Genomic DNA, 24,487 nt, shown 5'->3' on the forward strand with positions numbered 1-24,487 from the left:
CTTATGGGAGCAGGGGTGAGGGTGGGAACAAGTGGGTGAGGAGACCTGGCTTTCTATTCTCATGTTCTCTCCCAATTCTCTTAGTGAGGGACCACCCTGAGCCAGGGCCCGGGGTTAGAGTGACTGGTGCTGTGAGGCGAAGGGGCCCAAAGGGGTGGGGCTGCGACTTTAGCTGCAGCACAGGGCCCCGGAGGCCTCTCTGGCGTACATGGACCAGAGAGCAGAGTGAAGGGAGGGCAGCAGAGCCAGGGGCAGATGACAAGATACATCAACAGGGCCCGGGGCTCTGGAGATGACAGGGTTTACTTCATGAGCCCCCGAGGCCATCCCAGCACCCCTCAAACCCCTGTGCCTCCTGAAAAGAGCTCTCCTCCACAAAAGGCAGCAGCCACCTTTAAGGGGACGGCTCGGATGCAGGTCCCAGCCCACTTCTTATGGTAACATATCTGGGTGTAGCAGCCAATCATCTCTAGGTGAGTAAGTTGAAAGAAGAAAATCAGGCAATCAGGCCTTACAATACAGCTAAGTATTTAATTCCTTTTAAATGTTTGCATTACTAACAACAGCATCACAAAACATTTTTATTTTCAAGCGATTTACATGTGCAATTTGGCATCTCAATTACTGGGGCCATCATAACTGGAAAACTGAAGCCGGCTCACTCCCTCCCCTCTCCTCCCCTGATGCTGACGGTGCCTTGTTTCTATAACAGGGGTCACAGCTCCAGAAAGCCCAAGTACCCCTCCCAGGGGCTCCACAGGTGAGCCCCGGTGGGATTTTCAAGGAGCCAGGAGGGGGCTGCATTCTGTGTGGAATGAGTGACAGCTGGCACATGCGTGTTAAAAGGGTGATCAACTCCCTGGGGGCTGGCATTGGCCAAGCCACATCCTGGGCAGTGCCTATTAATGTTCCCAGAATGGCACTGGGTCCCACAAGCCAGTGAGCCCAGACTTGGCTCCAACCACCCATGGAGACATGGGGGTATGGGGGTTGGGGACCACATAAAGCAAACCAGAGAGGACCCTCCAGCCGTTCAGGACATCTGACTCACAAAGAAACGCATCATGCATGCAGTTCACAACCAGAACGCTTCAAGGAGGCCGAAGAGGGCAACAGCATGGACTCTGAAGCCCAGGATCTGCCATTTACCAGCTGGCAGCCTTGGCAAGTCCGTGGGCTCTCTGTGCCTCAATGTCCATCTCTGTAAAACGGAGACCGTCATGGTACCTATCTCAGAGCCACCATGCGGACTAAATGAGTCAGTATGTGTAAGGCATCGGGAACAACGCCTGGCTTGTAGCAAACACACAGTGTTAACTGATCACTGTGAGTCCCATTTTAAGATGAAGAACTGAAGCTCAGAGCAGTTAAATAACCCACCCCAAACTGGCTGCCCCTATGCCTGGAAGCCGCTCTTGCCCCTCCGGGGAGTCAGGTCTCTCACACACAAGCCCCTCCACTACCCAGACCCCTCTCCCGACATTCTGACTTGATCTCTCCCTGACACTTATCACATCTGGAATTATCTTGTTCAGTTAGTGAAAGACTTCATACATATAAAGCGCTATTACCATGGTGAGTGTATGCTTGCTGGCTGTCTCCCCCCACTTAAAGGTAAAGCTCCCAGAATAGGGCCGTTGTCAGTCTCACCCACCACACACAGCGCAGGACGGTCTCATGGGTGTGTGACCTGTGAAGGGCCCCAAATTTGGTTTAATGCTCTCTATTACTATCCCGAAATTCTCAATAATTTTTTAACAAGGAGCTTCACGTTTTCATTTTGCATGGAGCCCCCATAAAATACACAGATCAGTCCTAGATGAATGAATGAATGAATGAATGAACAAGCCCACATTCCAACCCAGGTCCAAAGCCTCACTACTAAACCACCAAGACAAAAACACGCCTCTGGCAGGGGGAAGAGAGTTGCACGGGTAAGTCTAAACCAGGGACAACCCTACCCTGACCACAAGACGCTTGCTGGGCTGGGGCGGGGGGGGGGGGGGCCTTCAAAGGAGGCACTGGTTTGGGTTTCCCCTGGCGTCCAGCTCTTCTCCTCAGCCTCTCATTGCACCTGGGCTCAAGGGGGTGAAAAGCATTCACTGCCACCTAATGTTGCTCTTCCTCTTGCTGAAGACAGAGGGACCCCATCCCTGCCTCCCAGGAGCTGTCCTCGGCTAGTCAGGTGCTCTTCAAAGCCACAGCTCTGGTCGGACCTCAGGCAGAACACGGCTCAGGGCACAGCACAGCCCTAGGTGCCGGGAGCTTGACAGTAAATAGATGCAACCCTGGCCCCTTGAGCCATGGGGCAGCCAAGGATGGAGCAGGGGGTACAGTCAGGCTGAACATGGTGGGGGAGCCCTTGCGTGCATTTCCACTCCCCCTGAACTCTCTTTACCTCAGGTGGGCACCCCCTCCCTGAACTCACTTCAAGTGGGTGTTGCACACCCTGGGTCCCCAGAGGTTCTCATTCAATAGATCTTCATTCTTACCACCTCCAGAACAGCGCAAAGCTGTTCCTTGTTAAAACCTCCCATTGATCTCTCTTCAAATCAGCCTCCTCCCTCTTCCTCTCTCTCTGGATCCTGCACCTGTCCTGGCTCTGAGGCTCAGTGTCCTTCCATTCCCACTTCCCAAATCCTAACCATCCTTCAAGGCCCAGCCAAAGGCCATCTCCTTCAGGTGCGCCCCTATCTCTCTCCCCTGCTCCCTGAGCAGCTAGAAGTCTTTCTCCCAGCTTCCCAGCACTCTCTAACGCTTCAGTGTAAGGCCTCGGGCTCTGAACTTAGGGTTTTGACTGTATATTCACCCCCCCCTGCTCAAGGCGGGAGTCTCCTGGACAACCCTGGACAAAGTAGGGGGTGAGAGGAAAGGCTTGGGGGAGCCAGGTGTTGCAGCTTGGGAAGTCCGGCTGAAGCAGGACGGCGGGCGCAGAGGGGCTGAGGCTTTCTCAAGGAAAATATGGAAGGTGCAGGTATCTTTTGAAAAGAAAAATTGGGACATTCCACATGGAGATGTACAGTGAAGGCTTGGTTTTAAAAAACCGTTTTTCCAAGTTTTTTTGCTCCAGCTGGGAGGAAGGGGGCGCTGGGAGGAACAGGCCCAGGAGCACTGAAGGAGGAGTTGTGAGAGAGTACCGAGTGGCAGCTACAGGCACAGGGGCTGCGAGGAGAGAATGCGGCAAGAGGTGGGGTGCGAGCCGCGTGTGCACAATGCGTGATTAAGTTCAAACACATCTTCATCCCGTAACAACCTGTATTTGCATGCAAATATATTCATTTATGCAAATTAGCACGGTTCTCCCAGGAGGGTTTTTAGTCTTGAGCTTGTGCAGTCATTGGAAAAGAGAAGCCAAGCTGTCCCTGGGGTTCTCCACGTCGGACTTGCCCCTGGTTGCTGGGCCGGTTCCAGGAGAACGCGGGCGGGTTAGGTCTGCTCGCAGAGACAGGCCAGTAGCGCCCCTGCCGGAGAGCCGGGGCGCCCCTACGGTGCGCATGCTCACTCCTCCCCCCGCCCCGCCTTCAGGGAGCCTGCGGGCCTCAGTGCGCAAGCGCCGGCTGACTCCTCCCTCAAGGGCGGGAACAAGCGGGGCCCAAAATGGCGGCCAGCCGCTACCGGCGTTTTCTTAAGCTCTGTGAGGAATGGCCAGTGGACGAGACCAAACGGGGCCGGGACTTGGGCGCTTACCTGCGGCAGCGGGTAGCACAGGCGTTTCGGGAGGGAGAGAACACCCAGGTGACCAGACTGTGGGGTCCGCCTTCGGCGGGGAGGCGGTTGGGCGAGGGGAGGAAAGAACGAGGTAGGGGTGGGATCTACCAGTTGGCCGGCGGCGATGGCCGCGCATGCGCACACCTTTCCTCCCTGGCTGCACGTGCGCGCAGACCCTACTATCCCGGGGGAACCTCAGAGAGCGACGACCTACTTCTACTCAGTGCTCTCCTCTGGCTGCACCTGGGAATTACTGGAGAAGCTTTTTAAAAACCCACCAATGTCCGCAGCATTCAGCAATATTAAATCAGCATCTCTGGGATAAAACGCTCTCCAGATGGTTCAAAGTGCAGCCAGGTTGAGACCCACACCACCATTGGTGACAATCGTAGGCTATTTCTCCCCTGACTCGATCCCCTTACCTCGCAGTGTTGTGCACTTACTGAGCGCATCCCCACGGACCTCTGCAGGCCCCCGCTAAGCTTATACATGCTCCCCAGGTCCCTGTAAGTCCGTGCAGCAGGTGTGCACCCTCAGCCATACTCCCGTGTGAGCCCTAGACTTACGGTCTTGCTCTCCTCCGGGTTGCTGCAGCGCGGGGATTCAGTCATTTGTAGATTAGGTATTTATTGAGCACCCACCATGTGTCAGGAACTGTGCTAGGTGCTGGAGAGATAGCAATGAATCAGATGAGGTCTTACCACATGAAAATTAAGTTTACATTTTAGTTCTGGACAAAATAAGCAAGGATACATACATAAGGCAGTCTAGGTAAGTATGACTGACCCTTGAACAACTTGGGGTTAGGGACACCAACACCCACCCCCAATAGTTGAAAATCCACATATAACTTATGACACTCCCACCTGGAAAAAAATAACCTACTATTGACTGGAAGCCTTACTGATAATAGTCAACATATATTCTGTATATTATATGTAATATACACTATATTCTTATAATAAAGTAAGCTAGAGAAAAAATGTTAATGAGAAAATTATAAGGAAGAGAAAATACATTTACAGTACTGTACATATTTATTGAATACTAGAGGACGGGTGCACATGCACCCATGGGGTTCCTCAGCCTGGCCTGCGGGGATCGGGCCGAAGCCGGCTCTCCGACATCCCCTGAGGGGTTCCAGATTTCGAGAGGGCGGTTCTCAGGTGACGCACCCCGGAAACGGGCTCCCTCCTCTCTGGTTCCAGGTGCGTCACCCAAGAACCACAGCTGCCAAGTCACGGCAGCTTCTGTGTTGAGCGTCTGCCCCCTCGTGGTCATTGCGCATCATACCTACTGGCCGGTTGCTTAGGCTTTTATATATATATAGATATGGTCCTGTGTATAAGTGGATCTGTGTAGTTCAGACCTGTGTTGTTCAAGGGTCAACTGTTATGATATAAAATAGAGTAGCAGTCCTGGCCAGTTTGGCTCAGTGGATAGAGCGTCAGCTCACAGACTGAAGGGTCTTGGGTTCAATTCCTAGTCAAGGGCATGTACCTCAGTTACAGGCTCTATCAGCCCTGGTCGGGGTGCATGCAGGAGGCAACCAATCGATGTGTCCCTCTCACATCGACATTTCCTTCTCTCTCCCACTCCACTCTAAAAATCAATGGAAAAGTATCCTCAGGTGAGGATTAAAAAAAATTGAGTAGCATGATGAAGGGATAATATTAGTTATTATAGTCAAATAAGGCCATACTAAGGAGGTGCCACACAGATTAGACCTAAGGGAAGAAAAGCCAACTATAGGGCATTTCAGGCTGTGCAAGGTCCTGATGCAGGAAGCAGATTGACATGTTAGAGGACAGCAATAGTGGCTGGAGGGTAGTGAATGAAATGGAGTTTGCTAAGAACTGAGGTTGGAGAAGCCAGGCATGGTAGGATCTTATAGGCTGTGGTTAAGAGTTGGATTTTATTATAAGGCCAGTGAAAAGCTGTTGTGGGTGGGTGTTTAGTCAGGGGACTGGTGTGACCTAATTTATGTTTTTTAAAAAGACTACTCTGGTTGTATGTGGTGAATGAGTTACGGGGACATGAATAAAACAAGCCTAGAGCAAAGGCCACCGTGGTAGCCCAGGCAAGAAAAGGTGGTGGCTTGGATGAGGGTGGCAGCACAGGGGATGAAGGGGCTTGATTCCAGTTGCAATGTAAAGGCTGCATCAACAGGGCTTGCTGATATAGTGGATGTGGGGGGAAGAGAAAGAAGAACCAAGGATAACACCTAAATATTTTTGGCCTGAGCAACTGGGTGAAAGGTGGTACCATCTACTGAGATGGAAAGGACCAGGTGAGGAATAGGTGGGGTGTGGAAAAAAACATCTCAAGTTTGGTGTAGACATGTTAAACTTGAGATACCAAGTGGACTTACTTCCAAGTGGAAATGTCAAGTAGGCAGTGGGATATCTGAGCCTGGGGCTAAGGCAGAGGTCAGCTATATGAAACGTGATACACACACACGCAGCCTGAAGAGATGACTTTTGCAAAGTTTAGCCATGATCTATCAAAGCAGGAACTTGTTTTTTGTTTGTTTGTTTGTTTGTTTGTTTGTTTGTTTGTTTTGCAACTTAGCCTAATACAGAGCCAAGCCAGTCCACCTACTGGAGCAAGAACATGCCCAGTGGCATCACTGAAACCCATCGCTGTTTGGGTGGTGGGCATGGATGGAGTGGCTCAGAGCTGGGGGAAGGGGGTGCAGGGGTCACACTACACTGAGGGCCCTCATACCTCTTGGTCTTCGCTGTCTCAAAGCATAAAGATCTTGAAGGCAAGGATCATATCAAGTCCCAACTCTGCAAACCCCATAGACTTTCTAGGACTCTGCTCCCTACATAGTTTTAGTGTGAACTTCCTGAGAGTAGAGATATTGCCATTTTTATCTCTGCATTCCCCGTAAAAGACATTGGATAAATGTCTGAATACATAAATGAATGGTTATGGCTGATGAGACCATAACCATTCATTGGAATCTAGTTGCAGATGTAGCATAACTAGATGGAGAGGAAGTGAGGAGTGAGAAGGGAATATTTGTGTGTCCTGTGAAGTTGAGTGGTGAGAATTGAGAGCTTACTGTGTGGGGCACTACAGGAACCACAGATGAGGGACAGAATCTGGCCCTTACCTGTACCCACAGCACCCTCATTCCGCCATCACCAGGATCCTCCTGACCTCTCTGTCTCCTTGTCGTTGTGGGCAAGAGGCCTGTGTCCAAGAAGCTGTCAGTTGGGCAGACATGACTTTCCCTCTAATGAAATTCAAGTGGTAAACACGCCAGCAGAGAGGCCAGTGTAGGCTACATCCTTGGAGAGGTGAGAGAGTGTCACATTCACCTACTTGACTGAGTCTTAAGACAAGCCAGAAAAGGAGGATAGAGCGTTCTCTTCTGGGATTGTCATCTCTGTCTCACCTAGGGAGATAGCTCTGATGAGTGGAAGGCCCACAGATAGGAGTCATGGCCGCAGATGCCAGTCCTGGCTCAGGCCATGGCTCCAGAGCAGCTGACGCATGGCATCCCAGTGCATCATGGTGGCAGCAGGCACTTTCCTCGTGACCACTGACCTGGTACCTTATCCTGATGTCACCTGAGAACTTACTAAGCTTGGGCTTAGTAAGTCTTTGACCACGTTTGAAGGGAGCAGCCCCTTCTGGAATTGCAAACAGCACCTGGAGGCACTCGCGGTGACCCCTTGGGTCAGTTATAAAGACCTTGAGGAGAAAGTGGTCAGGCATTAGACCCGGTTGGCTGATTAGAGTGGAGCTCCCCCTGGTTGGGCCAGAAAGACAGGCCTGAAGGGAGGCAGCTGTGCTCCACAGCCTTTCTGTTCCTTGAGAGGAGAGGGGCGGGCAGCCTCATGGCCTCCTACGCCTTGACCATAACACTAAACACTTTTGCTCGCATGATCTCATTTAACTTAATCCTGTGTGCAGCTGAGTGAAGTAGCCATTGCTATTTCCATTTTACAGGCCAGGAAACAAAACAGAAAATAAAACAACTTACTCAGGGTCCTCTGGGAGCTAAGTGGCAGGACCAGCTGTCCTGGCCTGCTCTGGCGTGGCCTCCGTGGTGCCAAGTGGCTCCTCAGCTGCTGGCCACCTGAGTTATTTCTTCTTATCAGGCCCCTTCTCCCATAAACTTCAGGCCACTCTCCTCCCCTCATTCCCTGCTCACACCTTTTCAGACCATGCAGTTTGGGCAAAGGATGAAACATCTCCCTGTGTTGACCCACCTGCTTTCTTTGGCCCAGCCACTCCTCCCTGGTGAGGGTGGGAAGAAAGCTGGGCCTCGGGTGCGACACAGCATAGAAAAGCCAGATTCACTGGAAAACAAGTTCATTCAGACTCAAAACCAGAGTCTAAAAACCACTGCCGCCATTTATTCCACCTCAGATTGCCCTCTGGGAGTCTTGCGGCCCACCAAACCCCCCCGGAGGGAGGGGTGGTGGAAAGCAGGGACACACCAACACCTCTTACACCATCTACCCTCTTGTGCAGCCCTGTTTGCGGGGTTTGCCCCTTGAATACATTTTCCTGAAGAGAACACGTGTTCCCTGCAGCACCGAGAGCTTAATAAAAGAATCCCAACATGGGGGAGGTGGTAAACACTGTCATTGTTGACTTAAGTGCAGGGAAAGGAGCAAATCCTTCTAATGAGCTCAGTAGGTGACAAGAAGCTTCCTAAAGAGCCCTGCCTGCATCCCAGCACCCACTCCCTGACGTGGGCACAGCTCTGAGGAACTGCCTGGGAAGGGGAACCAGTAAGGGGCTCACCTGCCAGTGGGTTCTGGGTGCTACTCAGGTTCCAGGACTGTCAGCCTGTTGAACGAAGTTGAACTTGATCTTGGGCTTGGAGTAACGTAAATGATATTCCCACTCTCAGAGCGGAATTCAGAGGTTTCACATAGTCTTGTTTTCTCAGTCGCCCAGTTGAGGCCTGGTCTGCAGCATTCTGTAGTGTGGCAGGGACCTGGCAATGGTGGCGCCTTCTCAGCGTTGCTCACCACTGTGTGTGGGCCCCCTGAAGCCAAGTGTTTGAGGAATGGCCCAAGGACAGGTTATGCTCTTTTCAGCTATAATATTGAACCTGCTGCAGGATAGGAGTTGTGAGAGAATGAGTGGAGCTGGAGTGGGGAAGGCAGGTGGGACCAGGCTGGCACTCCTGGGCATGTGCTCCTAGAGCAGGGGCGGGGAACTGCCTTGCCAAGGCATCAGGGGTGAGATAATGAAATGTTTCACGAAATATAGCAGGCTAGTTTTTTATTTTATTTTAAGTTGATTATTTTGTACTAGAGGCCTGATGCATGAAGATTCGTGCAAGAATGGGCCTTCCTTCCCCTGGCTGCTGGCACCGCCTTCATTCCAGCCCAGAGCCGCCTTTCCGCTCTGGCCTGGAGCCACCTTTCCACCTGTCCACGCTGCCCAGAGGCCCAGAGCGGCTGGGGTAGTGCGGAACACCTGCGTCGTCACCATGGCGACAACGCAAGCGTCCTGCCCCACCCCAGGCTACTCGGTGCCTGCATATGCAAATTAACCCGTCGCCTTTGTTGGGTTAATTTGCATACTCACTACTGATTGGCTGGTGGGCATCACGAAGGTGCAGTCAATTAGCATGTTACTCTTTTATTAGGTAGATGGCTGGTGAATGATGTTATATCCAAATGGCCCTTGGCCTAGAGGGTAAACTCACTTTCAGCGAGTCTCCACCTTACTCAGAAATCTTGGGCTCTGCCCACTGCCTCCTGGATCAGTGGCAGGCAGCTCTGTGAGGCCTTCATTGCCCTCTGGTCCCCGTTTCCAGCCTGTGTTTCACCTCTCACCATACCCAGCACGTGCCCTGCCTCAGCAAGGGTGTCTTCTCATTGCCTCCCGAATCGGCCATAAAATAAGTGGTCCTTAGCCTGTGAGAATCTAGTGTACTGTGAGTACCACCGTCCTCCCCGCAGACTCACGGCTTGCCAAGATTGCGATGGCTTCCCAGGTCCTTGAAGCACTGCTTGGCTCAAGACCCTGCCTGCCAGAAATAGCCTTGTGCCTTTTCATACCTCCTCCTCCCAGTCACTCCTCTGACCCCGTTCCACCCATGCCCAGGTCTAGCTCTGAAGTCTACTCCCCTCAAAGTGACAGACTCGCTGCCCCTCACTCTGCACTGTCACTGCAGTGGAACGTAAGGCCTCCCAGCCATGGCTGCCCATTGGTCAGGCCTGGCAACCCGCTCCACACTCTGATCTGTACCCGGCACTCAGTTACAGGCCGCCAGGCCATGTTTGATTTCTTAATTGGAGCCGATCTTGTCTCCTCAGTGATTGCAGTTTCTCCAGAGCTGAGGCTGGGTCTCATGTCCTCCCACAGCCTCCTAGCGGAGCACTGCATAATAGGTGCTCAAAGGGAGTCGGCTCCCATAACAGAATGAGCTCATTTCAGAAGTTCATTACCAAGTCATGAAAACCATTATTTGTAGATTCTTCTGGACTGGATCCAGCTCTGTCTTAACTAACAAAGCAGTTTGTATCACCCTTTCTCAAAAGTGCTTATGAGTCCCTTTGTGTGACTAGAATAGAGGCCGATGTACCAATTGCTGTCACCACCCAAAATTCAATTTTGAAAATCAGAGTCCATGCCTGCGGTGCCGACGTATTTGTTAAGTATAAAAGTTTAATATGGTAAAGAGAAATCTACTGATGGCTGAGCAGGCGAAATGCAAAGGAGCAAAAATAGAGCCGTGGAGGGCACGTCGTCAGTTGGACATGTATTTTATTCACATTTCGGGAGCTGAACTGACTTTTTCTTAATGTGCCACTTGCCTTTCTCAGCAGCTATGCTCTTCGTCCCAAGATGCCCGCAATCTCATTAGGTGTGAATGCAAAATTGGGTCATTTAAAGCTTGTACACAAGGACGTTTCCAAAAGTGCACGTACATGTCATCCGGCAAATGTATATCCAAACTCAGAAGTGCTTGTGCTGGAGTCTGTGGGTAAGTGTAGGGTGTAGGTGTGTGGTGAGCCTTCTGGCATTAGACAAGTGTTTCCACGGATGGCCTTTTAAGTAGTAAACAAGACTGTTCTTTAATTGCTGAGCTTGGCTTGGGTGTGACGGAACTGGAGTGGCTGTGGGCCGTCTCCTTAGGCCGGGGCCGTAATAACTTGGCTAGACGTTGGCTAGTGCAAACTCATCACCTCCACGAAGCACTTCCACAGCCTCGTAGACACACCTCTGACCCCACCTGGGTGACAAGTTCATTTTTGGTGATTGATTATGGTGTTTGAAGTGTTTGGCTCCTACTGTGATTGTTAGTGAGCTCCAGGCATTATGTGACATATCTAACAAACTCTGTATTGCTGAAGGGATGTTAAGAGGTCAGGGGAGCCCAGAGGGTCACTGTTTTTTCACTCAGACCCTCTGCTCTTTGCCCTCATGGGAGCAGTGCTCTGGAAGAGTCTGTCTTCTCTGGCCCTGCTGCCCTGCTCGCCCTCTGAGGGTACAGAGGAGGTGGCTGAGCCCACCCTTAGGAAGTTAGAGAAGCAGGAGAGGAACTTGTGTTGGCAAGATTTCTGAGGGCAAGGATCTGGTGGGAACATGGGTTTGACGAGGATGCCCTGTCTCGGTGGACCCACAAGCAGTGGCAGGATCCCCAAGAGAGGCGCTGGGAGGAAGGCAAGTCAGCAGTGCCGCCTTTCCTAAGAGCATGTTTGGGGTGGCGGGGGGTGGGGCCTGGAAGGCGCAGGAGGGCGATCCAAAGAGCAGGCGCGGCAGAGAACTGGCCAGTGTCGGAGCCCCGCTGAGCCGACCACCAGGTACGATGCCACTGAGTCTCAGGGTCAGGGCCCCGGGTGTGGGCAGGTACACAGTGACATCTGATTTCTGGTCCCTTCGTCACTTCCATTTCTAGCCACACCCCAGCAGTCACACAGGCAGCATGATCCTCTGATCATGTCCTAACTGCCACTCCCTGGGCGCCCTGGACGCGTGCTCCCTGGTCCTGTGCCTGGAGAGCCCGCGTCCTTCAGGTAACTCCGCTCACTCCCCACTGGCATCCTCTGCCAGGTCTCCCTGGCCCCCTGGGCAGCGTCCGCACCTCCCTGTACCCACAGCACCCTCATTCCACCGTCACCAGGATCCTCCTGGCCTCCTCTCTGTCTCCTTGTCGTTGTGGGCAAGAGGCCTGTGTTCACACAGCTGTTGGCTACTAATAATAACAAGACTAACCCCTCACTCCATGAGTGTGCAGGTCCGAGTCAGTGGTGGCATTGCCTCCGCCACCCTCACGCCGCTCTCAGAAGCAGGCTATTATTATCCTTCCTGTTAGAAAGGATAAAGTTAAGTTGGCCAGTCACTTCAAAAATGTCAGTACTTAAAAGACAAAGACAGGCCGAGGAGCTGACCCCGCTGAGAGGAGACATGCGTGTGACAGGTAAAGGCAGTAGGCGAGCCTGGGCCAAAAGGGCTTTTCCTATAAAGATTATTACTGAGCCCTGGACAGTCTGGCGCAGTGGTTGGAGTGTCAGCCCACAGACCGATGGGTCTCGGGTTCAATTCCGGGTCAAGGGCACGTACCTCGGTTACAGGTTCCCCAGCCCCAGTTGGGGCACATGTGGGAGGCAACCAAATGATGAGTCTCTCTTACCTCAATGTTTCTCTCTTCCCACCCTCCCTCCCTTCCACTCTCTCTAGAAATCAATGGGAAAAAATATCCTCGGGTGAGGATTAAAAAATTATTACTGAGACAAAATTTTACCTATATATGTACTAGATAAAATGCTGTATCGATGTGAAGTATCCTGGATTTGATCACTGAACTGTGGTTATATAAGAGAAGGCCTTTGTTCTTTGGAAACATACTGAAATCTTACAGTGTGAAGGGGCATTATGTTTCACTTTATTCTCAAATGGATCAGAAGAAAAATACATGTATGCAGGCACACAGAATGATAAAGCAAATGTGGGGAAATTTTGAAGAGTCGGGGACAGGAAGAAATGAGGGATTTGCCCAACATCCCAGAGCTGGTTGGCGATGATGCCAAGATTCAGGCCAGGCGGTTTGGGTCCACTGTTGTCAGTAGCCACGCAGACCCGCTCATACTCAGCCCAGCGCACTGTAGGTTCCAAGGCATGTCTTTGAAACTTAAAAGCAAACACATCTCTACAGGTATGAAGAGAGCAAGCAAAAGGTGAAATGCTCAATTATCTTTAGTAATCTCTATAATATTTTTTATTTTTAATAAGAGAACGAACATTTATTTAGAAAGTCACAGATGTAGAAGTGAGCCGTAGATAAAAGAAGGGCCCTTGGAGAATCGGAGAAAGAGACCGGGGAGGGGTGCGGAAAGGCACGGCGTGCCCCATGGAGAGCTGCTACCTCATGTGCTTTATTGTGGTCTCCCGTGCCTCTGTTTCTGCATTAACTCTTGGCTGTGCACACCCTGCCAGAGACCCAGGCTCCCACTCCCCTCCCGGTGGGTGCTGCAGAGTTCCGGGCTTTCCCTGGAAATGCCGCCCCCCACCCCCACACCCCTTCCCACCCCCACTCCCATCCTCCCACCCCCCACCCACATCCAGCTGGGACTCAGCTGTCACAGTCTCCCATCAGTTCCTTCTTTCCAGCCCTGAGCCCCAATCCACTCAGATAATGCCTTTGATTATCACCCAACAAACACTACCTCCTCAGCCCATAATCCTTTCTCTTCTGATGTGCTTCCTGGCCGTTCTCGAGATGAGGGGCTGAACCCCAGCGCGGATCAGGTGGAACTAAATGGATGACCATCTTGTTGGCCCTAAAGTGGGGACCTCATTGGACACGCACAGAGGCAGAAGCGAGTGGCCTTATTAAAACACTTAACTACTGATTTATTTGTGCTCTGCCTTCTTCGAGAAAGGATTTAAGTTGGAAAAATCCATCATTTGAATTCTGGCAAAAAACAAAAGAGAAAGTTTTGTTTTGGGTAGTTCTCAGAAGTCTTGGCTGAATAACGTAAGGAACAATAGATAATAGCAAGGGCAGGGGGAAGGGGACGTTAAAAATAGGTGTCGATGGTGAATAACCACCTCTCATCTGTGTCTTTCCTGGTTTCCAGCAAGGGCAGCGCTGTCTTGGGCATCCAGAATATTTCTTTGTTTTTAATATATTTTTATTGATTTCAGAGAGGGAGAGGGAGAGAAACATCAATGATGGGAGAGAATCGTTGATTGGCTGCCTCCTGCACACCCCCAGCCATCTCCTGCACAGAGCCTTAGGCATGTGCCCTTGACTGGAAATGAACCCAGGACCCTTACATCCTTAGGGGGATGTTCTATCCACTGAGCCAAACCAGCCAGGGCCAGAATATTTCTCTACTTTCCCCTTTCTACCCTCAGGGCCTCCGTGTCCAGGCCTTGCCCTTCCTAGCAGGACCTAACTGCACTCTTCCTCTTAGTTGCCCTCCGTGCAGCCATCTCCACTCAACACACTTGTTTCTCATGTTCTTCCCATGCAGATTTCAACAGCTCCCCACTCTCCACAGTTGAAGGCTCAGATGAGTTTTTTTGCATTTCATAAAAGAATCTTTATGTGATACATTTCACGTTGAAGGTTTAACTCCAAGAGCTCTTTCTTTTCCTCCACCCAGGTTCTTTACCTGCATACTCAGACCCTCCGCCAGAGGGCTGGGCTAATGCAGACAGCATTCCTGCCTCCTCTGCCTGGCTCACCTACCCCTCCACCAGCAAGGCTACCGCTTGTGTATCCTTCAGAGCCAGCTTAGTCACACTCTGCCATACACTGACCACTGACACCTGGGACACATCCTCCTCCAGCTTCCCAGAGCCCACACTGCCCCTAGCACCCCCTTATGAGGTGCGTCCTTCCTGTGTTATATGTTTACTAAAGGCCCGATGTACGAAATTCCCTCTGCTGCCAGCACCTGCTTCCCTCCGGCACCTGCAACCTGGGCTTCCCTCTGGCTGCTGGCACCCAGGACCTGGGCTTCCCTCAAAGAGGGTGGCCCCGCCACCTGCCACAGCCCGCTGGTTGGTGGCCTGGGCCTCCCTCTGCAGGGCGATCATGGGGCGATAGCCAGGCCCCTGACCAATCGCATTGCACCTGCCTTGGCTGGCCTGGTGCCAGTGGGTGTCATAGCGTGGTCCTGGATGGTCGTTCCACTGTTCGGCCGTTCAGTCGGTCAATTTGCATATTACGCTTTTATTATAGAGGATGTGGCATCTCCCACTGCAGCTGGGGTGGTGGTTCACAAGGCACAGATGCTTAAATGTTTCTTTGCCAGCTGGTGGAAGTTTTTCTGCCGGTTGGGGAGTGGATGAGGTGGAGCCATTACTCCATGAAGGTGATTTCTAATAGCGGGGAGTGAGGGGAGTTGGGCCAGATGAGCTGCTGGCCTGCCTCAGGGGAGTGCCTCCTGGAGGGTCCTGCGGAGGGATGGGCTGGCAGTCAGGGCTTGTTGGCTCACTGCCTTGGGGTTCTTTGTGTTTCAGGTGGCAGAGCCTGAGGCCTGCGACGAGATGTACGAGAGCTTAGCACGGCTCCATTCAAACTATTACAAGCACAAGGTAAGTGGGCAGTCTTTCCTGTCCCCAGCCCCTGACCCAGAAGATCAAGTGAAAATCTGATTATGCAGTGTTTTGTAAAGAATGTCAGTTTTGCTTTCAAATGTAACCAGTAATTTCAAGCAAGCCAACCAAGGCACCTCATAGAGGCTTTTAGGTCACTTAACTAAAAGCTATTTATAATCTTGAATAAAAGCCGTGTGATTTACATGCCAGTGTGGGCTTCGGGGTAGTCTGGTAACTTAGATCTTAGCTTCTCCTTGTCCGCTGGTGGAAGTGCGTCCCCTGCACTTGCTGACAGAGATGGGGTGATGGGGCACGTCCTGGCAGACAAACTGACATCCTCGGCCTTTCATGATTTCTGCCAAATCCCACAGAGTGTGGTTTTCACAGGCTTGAAAACTGTGCCAGTAATTCCCCAGATACGCAGGGTGGGGCCAAGTAGGTTTAGAGTTGTGAGTACACGAAACACAGAGATTACTCTTGTGTTATTACTTATTAATTATTGTGTTATCTTCCATATGAGCAACTAACCCTACCCGTCCCCACCCTGTGCATGGCCAGTGCCTCACCTGCGTGGAAGAGGTTTCTTCTAAATCCTCACAGCTGTGTGTGTGGCTCAAGAGCAGCACCACCCCCTGGGAGCTGATTAGAAAGGAGACAAGTGGGCCCAGCCAGGCTGAGTGACAGCCTGCACTTGCCCAGAGGATTCCCCTGCATGTTCAAGTGGGAGCCGCCCGCCTGCCTGCCGCAGATGATGCCCGTACTTTCGAGGCCACATCTCGGGCTCCAGGTGGCGCTGCTCTTCCGCCTGCCGGGCCTCTGGTCTCTAGACACTCCCTCGGCCCAGTGCGTGCAGTTAGAGCCAGGCTTCTCCCAGGATCGCAGGTCCCAGGTGGTGCTGCGCAACTAACCCTCCCTCCCTTCTCTCCCCCTCTACCCTGCGACCAGTACCCTCGCCCCCAGGACACGAGCTTCAGCGGCCTGACCTTGGAAGAGTACAAGCTGATCCTCTCCACAGGTACTGGCACAGCTGCCCTCTGGTTTGTTTGCAGATGATTCTAGTTAGACCGCCTTGCCTGTGGAAAGTGTGCGGGATACCCAGAGGAGATTCTGAAGCGACAACCCTTATACTTTGGCCATAGAATATGGAGAAAATCAGCAGCATTGTTTTAAAGAGAAACTCCATCCTTAGAGCATTTAAAGTCAAGGCTGAGCAGCAGGGACAGGGGAATGCGTATTCGCCAAACGGAAGTAGTTGACATCAGGAAAATAATGGATGGAAGGAAAATAATCTTATTTGTATGGTCCTAAGAGGGCTTTCTAAACAATGAGGGTTCTAATTAAAACAAAAAGCCATTCAACACACATGGATGGAGATATCCACTACGCCTTATCTGGCCCAGGGGACATGGGCTGTGGGTTAGAAGTGGGTTTAACTGGGCATGTTTTGGAGTCGTTGATTGGCTGTGATTAGCAAGAAAGGAAATACCCAGGCCAGCCCAGCCCTCAGCACTTCCGCATCTCCATTGTCACTGATGGGGAACCCTGGGTTGAAGTAGGCAGGTTCTGGAAAATTACTATTTTTATTTGCAAGGATATCATATACAAAAATAGGCTACCCTTTTCTGAGAGGGCCTGGCCCTGAAACATTCACCTTCTGTGGTACTCAAGAAATTTCTTTCCTGTTCTTCTGGCAGTCTTCAACTACTACGTTTTAGGGATTTGGCATTCCAGAAAACTTACCTTCCGAGTCACCTGCTATTGTATCAACTCTGATCCTGTTTTCATTACAGTGCCCTGGGAAACTGGGTGAAGATTTTTTTGCCAGGCAGAATCATGAAATTACCGCATTGATGCCCAAGGTCATTGTGAGGACTTGGAGAGTTTGAACTTGAAACTAAAAAGGAAATAAGTTCTCAGCCTCTGCCCTTTGTTGACCTCAGGCCGCAGTGCAGAGGTGCAGGCTCCCCTCCCTCGGCCTGCGCGCCTGCTCTGCACGGGCGGCCAGCCTCAGGAAGCCTGCTGACCGTTTCCCTTCACAGCAGTCCTCAGGGCTTTGTTGTGACTGTAGATCAGCGTTCCTGATGTCTCCTGAGGGGCTGAGAAGACACCTTGCCGTGTCTGTAGTGAGAGGGTTTGAGGCCTGGCCACTGGCCTTGGCCTGGATCCCAAGTGTGTCTCTCTTGGGCTTGGGATCCTGAGAGACTATGAGGCCTGTAAGTGGGCAGGGATTCAGCCCTCAGCATCCCGCTTTGTGCCCCACAAAGGGGCCTGGACTTCTGGGCTGAGGGGCAGTGTGTCCTAATTGTCAAGAGACCACTGACAGTCAATGTTAATAAGTAATGTGTTACCTTTTGTTCCAAAAAGCTATTGTATTAACAGTTAAAAACCCAGGCTGTGAAATTTAGACATTATGGGGAAATCTAAATTTAACATACAGATAAGATTAGGTATAGAATCTTAGCCCTGGAGAAACTTTAAACCAGTGGTTCTTGACCGGGCAGTTTTTGTCCCTGGGGGACAGGTGGCAATGTCTGGAGACATTTTAGTGGTCAGAGCTGGGAGTGGGGGTGGAGCCAGGGGTTGCTACTGGCATCTAGTGGGTAGAAGCTGAGATGCTGCTAAACATCCTGCAGTGCACAGGTCAGCCCCCCAACAAAGAATTATTGTGCTCCAACCCAAACGTCGATAGTACCAAGACTGAGAAACCCAGCTTTGGTTCCTTGGGGGCTGTGTGCACCTGTGTGTGTGTGTGTGCGTGTGTGTGCGTGTGTGTGTGTGTGTGTGTGCGCGCGCGTGCGCGCACTCACGCTTAAACAAGGGCCCATGGCCTCCCACCAGCCCCCTGCTGCCATGCAGATGGCCCCTCTTCTTGGGTGCAGGTCGGGTGCCAGGCAAGTTACCTCCATGATTGCCTTTCATCCTCACAACTTTTGAGGCAGGTATTTTCTCTACTTTGCAGATGAGGAACCTGAGGCTAAAGGGTGAAGGAGTTTGTTGGAGGGGACCCAGTGGGGAAATGATGGGCAGGGATCCTGTGCAGGTCCATCTCCCTCCCTGGTGCCTGCTCAGCTCCACAGCACGTGGCCGCACCGCGCCCAGGTTCAGATCCCCACTCTACCTCTTCCTGGCTGTGCGACCTGAGCAACTTGCTTAACCTCCCTCTACCTGTTTCTACATCTGAAAAATGGAGATAGTCAAGTGTGTGGCATAGACCAAGCTTTGCCCATGCCACACACACCTTACTCTCTCCATCTGCCCACCCACATGTAGCCCAGGCATCGAGGGCGTGGCTTAGGTGCTGAGTGGGAGGACGCAGTGTGCTTAGCCTGGCCCTGGTACACGAGTGCTCAGTCCACACTGGCGGTTATTTTCCTGTGCCCTAGCTGATTTGCTTTTGAGAAGTTGGGTTTACACGTCCCTTTTTCGGGGACAGACTGTGTGAAAAGAAGGCCTGCTCATGCAAGGGCCTGTGGGGCCAACATCCATCCTCAGATGTTAGGCGTCAGCCTCCTTTCTGTCTTGCCCTTTGCAGACACCCAGGGGGAGTTGAAGGACATGAATAAAGGCTTATGGAAGAAACTGCAGAAGAAGTTCGCCGCCAGGAGTCCCGAGGAGAAGCAGAAGGTCTGGGCTCAGTCCTTATCTCGCCCGCGGACCTAGTGGAGTCTGTGTGTTGCCGTCATAAATAAAGCTCCCTGACCCCCGCACCCGCTGCTTGGGACCTCAGCCAGCCTCCACAGAGGATGCCGCACTGTTCCAGGGAAAGCTGTGTGCCCAGCAGCCGCCCGTGGTCAGGGTGGGACATCTCCAGAGGAGAGGAGGCTGGGGCTCCAGCCCGGCATGGGAAGCTGGGAAGGGAAGGGTCGGGCCTCCAGGCCAGGGCTTCCTGTGCGGCCATAGGAGCCCCTGTCGGCAGGGGTCTGGCTGGGAGCTCCTGGGAAATGGCCAAAACTAGTCAGCCTGGAAGAAGGCAGGTGGTCGGCAGAGAGAAAAGCCTGCTTGGCCCCATGCCCAGGCCTCAGGACGGAGCTGGTCCTCTGCCCTGACCTTGCAGAAAACCTGTGTTCTAGTTGGTTTAAGGGGCAGAGTGGAGCTACAGACAGCCTTGGCCCGGGGCCTTGGGCTATGGTGGCTTCTGTGGGAGGCCAGGACACACACGGGCCACCTTTTTGCTCCATGGAACCGTAGCTCTTACTGGGGCCTTCACATTTCGGACCTGAGCTGAGAAGGGTGGACAGGGATCCACAGCACTCATGGGGAAGAAGCGAAGTGGGCTCCAGTGCGTGCTGGAGTGCACACAACACGCATAGGGCTATGACCAAAACCGGTGACACCAGTACCACTCTAGTCTGTCTAGGGACCCTGTATGCAGTCACCAACAGCGTCTTAGCATCTTCCAGAGCCAAGGTAAGGCCGGGCCAGTGGGCCATGTTAGCCCCCACAGCCCCAAGGGCCAGAGGAAACAGCAGCCCTTTCTAATGGACTATATTTCTATTAATTTATTTAAGGTAATTAACATATTAGTTCTCAGGCCAAAGGATTTGTAAAACATTACACCAAAAGGAGAAAAAACAAGCGGTCAAAAACCAGCCACTGTCACACACCCAGCCCTGCCCCTTCAGCCTGTGACCACCACCACCACCCCCACCGCAGAGGCCCAGGAAGAGGCAGGGCCCAGGAGCAGGGCCTCCTCCCTCGGCTGGCAGTCTCCCTGGGGCTGGGGCTGGGGTTGTGCCAAGGTGCACCCTGGACACAGGTCCACACTGTCTACGGCAGGTCTGAGGCACAGGAGGCGTGCGGGGCTGAGCACCCGGGAATAAGTTAAGTAACAAAGTCCCAGCGTCCCTAGCAACAGCATCACTGCACCTCCCCGGAGGTGGGCAGCAACCAAAATGTAGTGCTTGTAATAAAGAGGTGACCCCACTCCTAACCACCCACCAGGAGGAAAGAGGAATGTCAGTTACTGCTTCAAGGGACAAAGCAGTCCTCTAAGGGGAAATCTTTCTTTAAGGCAATAAGGTAAACAGTCCCAGTGAGTTTCTGAGTCCTCCGGGCTCCAGGCAGGGCTGGCAGCTCTGAGGCGACCCCAACCCCCTCTGACCCCGTGCTGGCCAGCGCCCGGGTTGGCTTGGGGGAGTCTGGCAGAGCAGGAGCTGGAGGCTGGGTGGGCACCTGGCCTCGAGCTGGTGGGCTGGCTGGGCCACCCGACCCGAGGGAAGGGGAGTTCCCGGTCACAGCTCAGTACCAGTGCCCGGCCCAGGCCTTCGGCGGGTCTTGCAGGCTCAGCGGCTCATGCAGTTCTGGACGTCCACAAAGCCCAGGCGCTGCCTGCGTTTCCGCTGCTCCGTCATCTGTGGTTAAACGATGCCGACAGGTCAGGCCCCCAGCGCCCTCTGCACAGACATTGCCTAGGGGCTGGCGCCCACCCTCCCGCCGTAGACCCCGCTGCTGCTCAGCACTGGCAGCAGGCCAAGGCCCTCGGGGCAGCAAGGATGTAGCCCCAGACCCTTGGTCGCAGTTCACTTGTCACAGCTCCTGCTTTGTGCAGCTGGGAAGCCGCCCCACACAAAAGAGGCTGCCTCGCCTTTCTGCCGCTGCCTGATGGAGGGGTGCACCGGATCCACCTGGCTGTGCCTCAGGGGCTCAGGATGGGCTGCCACCTCCAGTCTAGCTTTCCACAGAGGGGAGTGTGTTTGGGACCCGTCTTCTACCCCACACCCAAAGACGGGGCATGCAGGACCCAGCACCTACTCCCTCCCCGCCAGGGCAGGCTGGGCTGTGAGCTCAGGGTGGCCTGAGGCTGCCCAGTGCAGGCTGAGGGCGGTGCCGGGGGAGCTGGGCGCACACCTGCTCCTTGAGCTCGTTGAGCTGGGCAGTGAGGTAGGACACCAGCTTCATGGTGGAGCTCAGCTTGTCCTGAAGAATCCGGATCTCGTTCTGCTCCCCCTCCCCTTCGTTGCTCACAAGGGACATGGCCCTCATCCGGGGAAACCAGTCCAGGTTCTTGTTCTGAAAAAGATGGCCAGCGGGTGAGCAAGCAGTGCCGCCACGCCCTGGCGACACACTCCCAGGACGTGTCGGGGAAGCCGGTGCACCCTCTGCGGTTAGGCCCAGCACTGAGACAGGCTGACTTCCGTTAGCCGCTCGGCCTTTCCCGCTATCAGCACCATCTGTTCACTCACAGCCCCTCCGAGGTGGAGGGGAGGCCTCCGCACCAGACCCCGCATCTCCTTCCTTCCCTTCTCCCCTCCCCTCGACACGCACGCTACAGGAAGATGCAAGTGGGACGGATGGAGCAGGAGCAGGAGGCCCGCATCTGCCACGTTTCCCACAACAGGAGGAGGGAGGGCACTGAGCTGTGAGCCCTCAAAGCAGCTGATAAACCTGCATGCCAATCAGCTCACATGACAGATGCACAAGCAAATAGGACTCTTTCCCTTGAATGGGTCTTTCCTTGCAGCCTGCGAGGTCTCTGCTGTGCGGCCACGGAAGATGCACCCTTGTTGGAACTGATGTTCTCCTTGACCCCCAACGCGATAGTGCATTCCCTCCGAACGTCCAGAGCAGCAGCCGCACGGTGCCTGCTCCCATGCGCAGTCAGGCAGCCATGGCCCGGGGACGGCACACCAGCTGCTGCGGCTGACGGGTTTGCTGCAGCTCTCTCGACAGCAGAGCCCAAGCAGGACCATGCGGCACAGGCAGTGGCCGGCGCCGCATCCCCAGGGCTGGCTCCAGCCGCGCCTCAGCTCCCTGCTGGCCTTTCACCAAGTGTCCACGGCTGTCCCGCCCCTTCCCCAGGCCTCCGCGGTCAGTGCAGGCGGCCACGGCCACCCTCCCAGGACCACACCTTGATCATCTGGGCCACGTAGCTCTCGGGCCCCGTGTAGTCCGTCTTGTTTTTCACGCGGACCAGCACGATGAAGTACAGGTAGTTCCACATGTTGTGCTCGAACTTGATGTGCTCCTCAAAGGACACCGTCTTGTTATCAAACTTGTCCCTCTCCAGACCTGAGGGTGCAGAGCGTGAGGGTGAAACCCCACCTCCGTCCGGGAGCCCTGTGGGGCCACCTCTGTTCTCAGGCCCGGTCTGGTGAGTGCAGGCACTGCCCACTCGCGGATAATCGGGTCGCCTCTACTAAAGAAGCAGCCACTTGGCGTGGATATCCGCCCTGCCCCAGCAGCAGCCTCACCAGGCACCCAAGGAACCCGGAGAAGCAGGACTGTCCTACAGGTGACACCTGTTCCTCAGCCTGCGGTGGCCACAGGAGAGACTAGCACTTCATACCAGGGACGGGAGAGCCCTGGATGAGACCAGAGGCTCGAGGCTGCTGACTGGCCTTTGGGGGCCTCTATACGTTGCATGAGTTTAAAGAAATGCTTTGAGGCCCTTTCCCGCTCCTTCTTACTCCAAGTTGAGGCAGGGCCTGTTGTCCCCAATTCTGAGATGAGCAAACAGCCATCAAACCATCAGCCCTAGGGCAGGGTTCCCCAGGGGCTCAGGACCCAGGGAATGGCCAAACTGAGGCTGCCCCAGATCATGCCCCAGCCAGGGACTGCCCGGTCCCCGAGGCCTGTGCGGACGGGAAGCAGGCCTCACCGCAGATGAAGCACGTGGTCTTGAGAATCTCCTCCTTCTTCTGCTTCTCGCTGCGCAGGTCAGCAAAGGTGTCGATGATCACCCCAAAGATGAGGTTCAGCACAATGATGATGACGATGAAGAAGAACAGGAGGTCGTAGACCACGCGGGCCGGGAAGAGAGACTCCTGCAGGGCAAGGAGGGAGGTAGGCCCTGCAGTCCCGGTCCACTGGGCAGGGGGCTCTGGCAGGTCAGGGCTGTGATGGAGGGGCCCAGCCACGGCAGAAGGAAGATGGCAGAGTGGCTCCACCCTCACTCCAGGGGGCGAGAATTGCACCCCAAGTGCGGGCTGGGAAACAGCGGGCTCAGAAGGGAGGCCAGCGGGGCAAAGCCCTGGCCTGGGAGTGGGGCTCTGGGCCAGGCTTGTCCTGCCCCTAACCTCAGTGTTGAACTCCTCTGCCCCGCCCTCAGCACACCAGGCCTCACAAGTTCTAGAAACCCTCTGTCTGGCTAGGGAGAGGGCTTCTCACCCCCTCGGGACCGGGGACTGACTGCTGTTCTGGGAAAGCTGGCCGCCCCAGCCAATCCTGAGGCCTCCATGAAGCTGAGTCAGCTCCCTGCTGGGGGCTGGGGCCCGCCTTCCACTGACTCACGCCTTCCCCGGCCTCTGCCAGGCTGGGCTGCCCAGGTCTCTCCTTAGAACATCCGCAGGGAGCCGGTAGGGTGTCTGAGCAGATGGGGCCGGGTGGCTCAGTGACAACGTAACTCACTTTGACGGACCGGGAAGTCAGGGAAAAGGGGTGTAAAGGGGGCTAACACTGAGATTTAAGGACCAAGCTGCTCGACCTGGCCGTGACCTGAGGGCAGGACCCTCGCAGCTGCTGCCCGGGCCAGGGCTTGGGCCCGTGGATGCGGAGTGGGCGGGTGCTCACGTCTTTGGAGGGCTTGCGGAGAATGTCGCCCACGCCGCCGCCGTTGCGCAGCCCGTGGTTCATGACCGTGACGATGCACATGAGCAGGGTGTCACAGGCCCGCTCCGCGCTGTCCAGCTCCTCGTCCTCTACAAGCGCAGTGTGTGCTCAGACCCGAACAGGCACCTGCCTCCCCCGCACCCCACCCGACTCCCGAGACACCCTGCCTCACCTTCCAGGACCTCGGGCACCGAGACCCCTGAGCCACAGTCTATCCTGTCCCCTCTGCACGTGCCCATGAACGTGGCCGCTCCATGTGGCATCCCCAGGGGGCTGGCTGGAGGGGACATGAACGAGGCCACAGGAGGTTCAAACGCCTGCCTCGTCTTCCCCTTGGTTGTCCCAGCATCACACCCTCCAGGAAGCCTGCCCCGGTCCTGCCAAGTCCCCCTCTGTCTGCCTACAGAAGGGTCTTCACGCCCCTGCCCGCCGTGTGGTGCACGCCCAGGCCTGGCCAGGCAGCCCCTGCACATACTGAGTCTGACGTGAATGACAAGGTCTGCGAGCAGTGGCTCCTCAGGGAGCCGGAGACCACGTCTCTCCCACCCCTCAGTCTGTCCCAGGGACGAGGACGGTGTGAGCTACCCCTCCCCAGAGCACAGTACAAGAACTGAGGCAGGGGCCTGGGAGGCTAAGCAGGCTCAGCCCTGGCCTGGCCCAGTCCCCGGTGCAGCCCCCGCCCCTCCCCTCCCCCCGC

The 24,487-nt window shown here is 54.2% G+C and overlaps 2 protein-coding genes across 2 annotated transcripts in view; one reads left to right on the forward strand and one right to left on the reverse strand.

Moving 5' to 3' along the window:
• The first annotated feature begins 3,565 nt into the window (after positions 1 to 3,565).
• Positions 3,566 to 19,563, forward strand: UQCC2 (ubiquinol-cytochrome c reductase complex assembly factor 2). Its single transcript, XM_080666749.1, has 4 exons — positions 3,566 to 3,735; positions 15,166 to 15,240; positions 16,189 to 16,258; positions 18,776 to 19,563. The coding sequence occupies exons 1-4, from the start codon at positions 3,598 to 3,600 to the stop codon at positions 18,901 to 18,903; spliced, it is 411 nt and encodes a 136-aa protein (XP_080522875.1). The 5' UTR covers positions 3,566 to 3,597; the 3' UTR covers positions 18,904 to 19,563.
• A 157-nt stretch (positions 19,564 to 19,720) lies between these two features.
• The window catches only part of ITPR3 (inositol 1,4,5-trisphosphate receptor type 3), a 67,067-nt gene continuing 62,300 nt past the window's right edge, over positions 19,721 to 24,487 (reverse strand). Inside the window, exons 53-58 of the mRNA XM_080666748.1 lie at positions 23,963 to 24,067; positions 23,752 to 23,879; positions 22,841 to 23,006; positions 22,091 to 22,251; positions 21,091 to 21,252; positions 19,721 to 20,594 (exon numbers count right to left, since the gene is read on the reverse strand). Coding sequence (XP_080522874.1) covers positions 20,526 to 20,594; positions 21,091 to 21,252; positions 22,091 to 22,251; positions 22,841 to 23,006; positions 23,752 to 23,879; positions 23,963 to 24,067 — 791 coding nt within the window. The 3' untranslated portion in view covers positions 19,721 to 20,525. The remainder of the gene's footprint in view (positions 20,595 to 21,090; positions 21,253 to 22,090; positions 22,252 to 22,840; positions 23,007 to 23,751; positions 23,880 to 23,962; positions 24,068 to 24,487) is intronic.

Source organism: Plecotus auritus (assembly GCF_963455305.1).
Source record: "Plecotus auritus genome assembly, chromosome: 4".
Taxonomy (NCBI): Eukaryota; Metazoa; Chordata; class Mammalia; order Chiroptera; family Vespertilionidae; genus Plecotus; species Plecotus auritus.

What these genes read in the sequence shown, in the direction of transcription:
- UQCC2 (XM_080666749.1), top strand. Translation starts at nt 3,598, where the DNA reads ATGGCGGCCAGCCGCTACCGGCGTTTTCTTAAGCTCTGTGAGGAATGG. An exon ending in GGGAGGGAGAGAACACCCAG is followed by an intron (nt 3,736 to 15,165) that starts GTGACCAGACTG and finishes TTTGTGTTTCAG; the next exon opens with GTGGCAGAGCCTGAGGCCTG. An exon ending in CAAACTATTACAAGCACAAG is followed by an intron (nt 15,241 to 16,188) that starts GTAAGTGGGCAG and finishes CCCTGCGACCAG; the next exon opens with TACCCTCGCCCCCAGGACAC.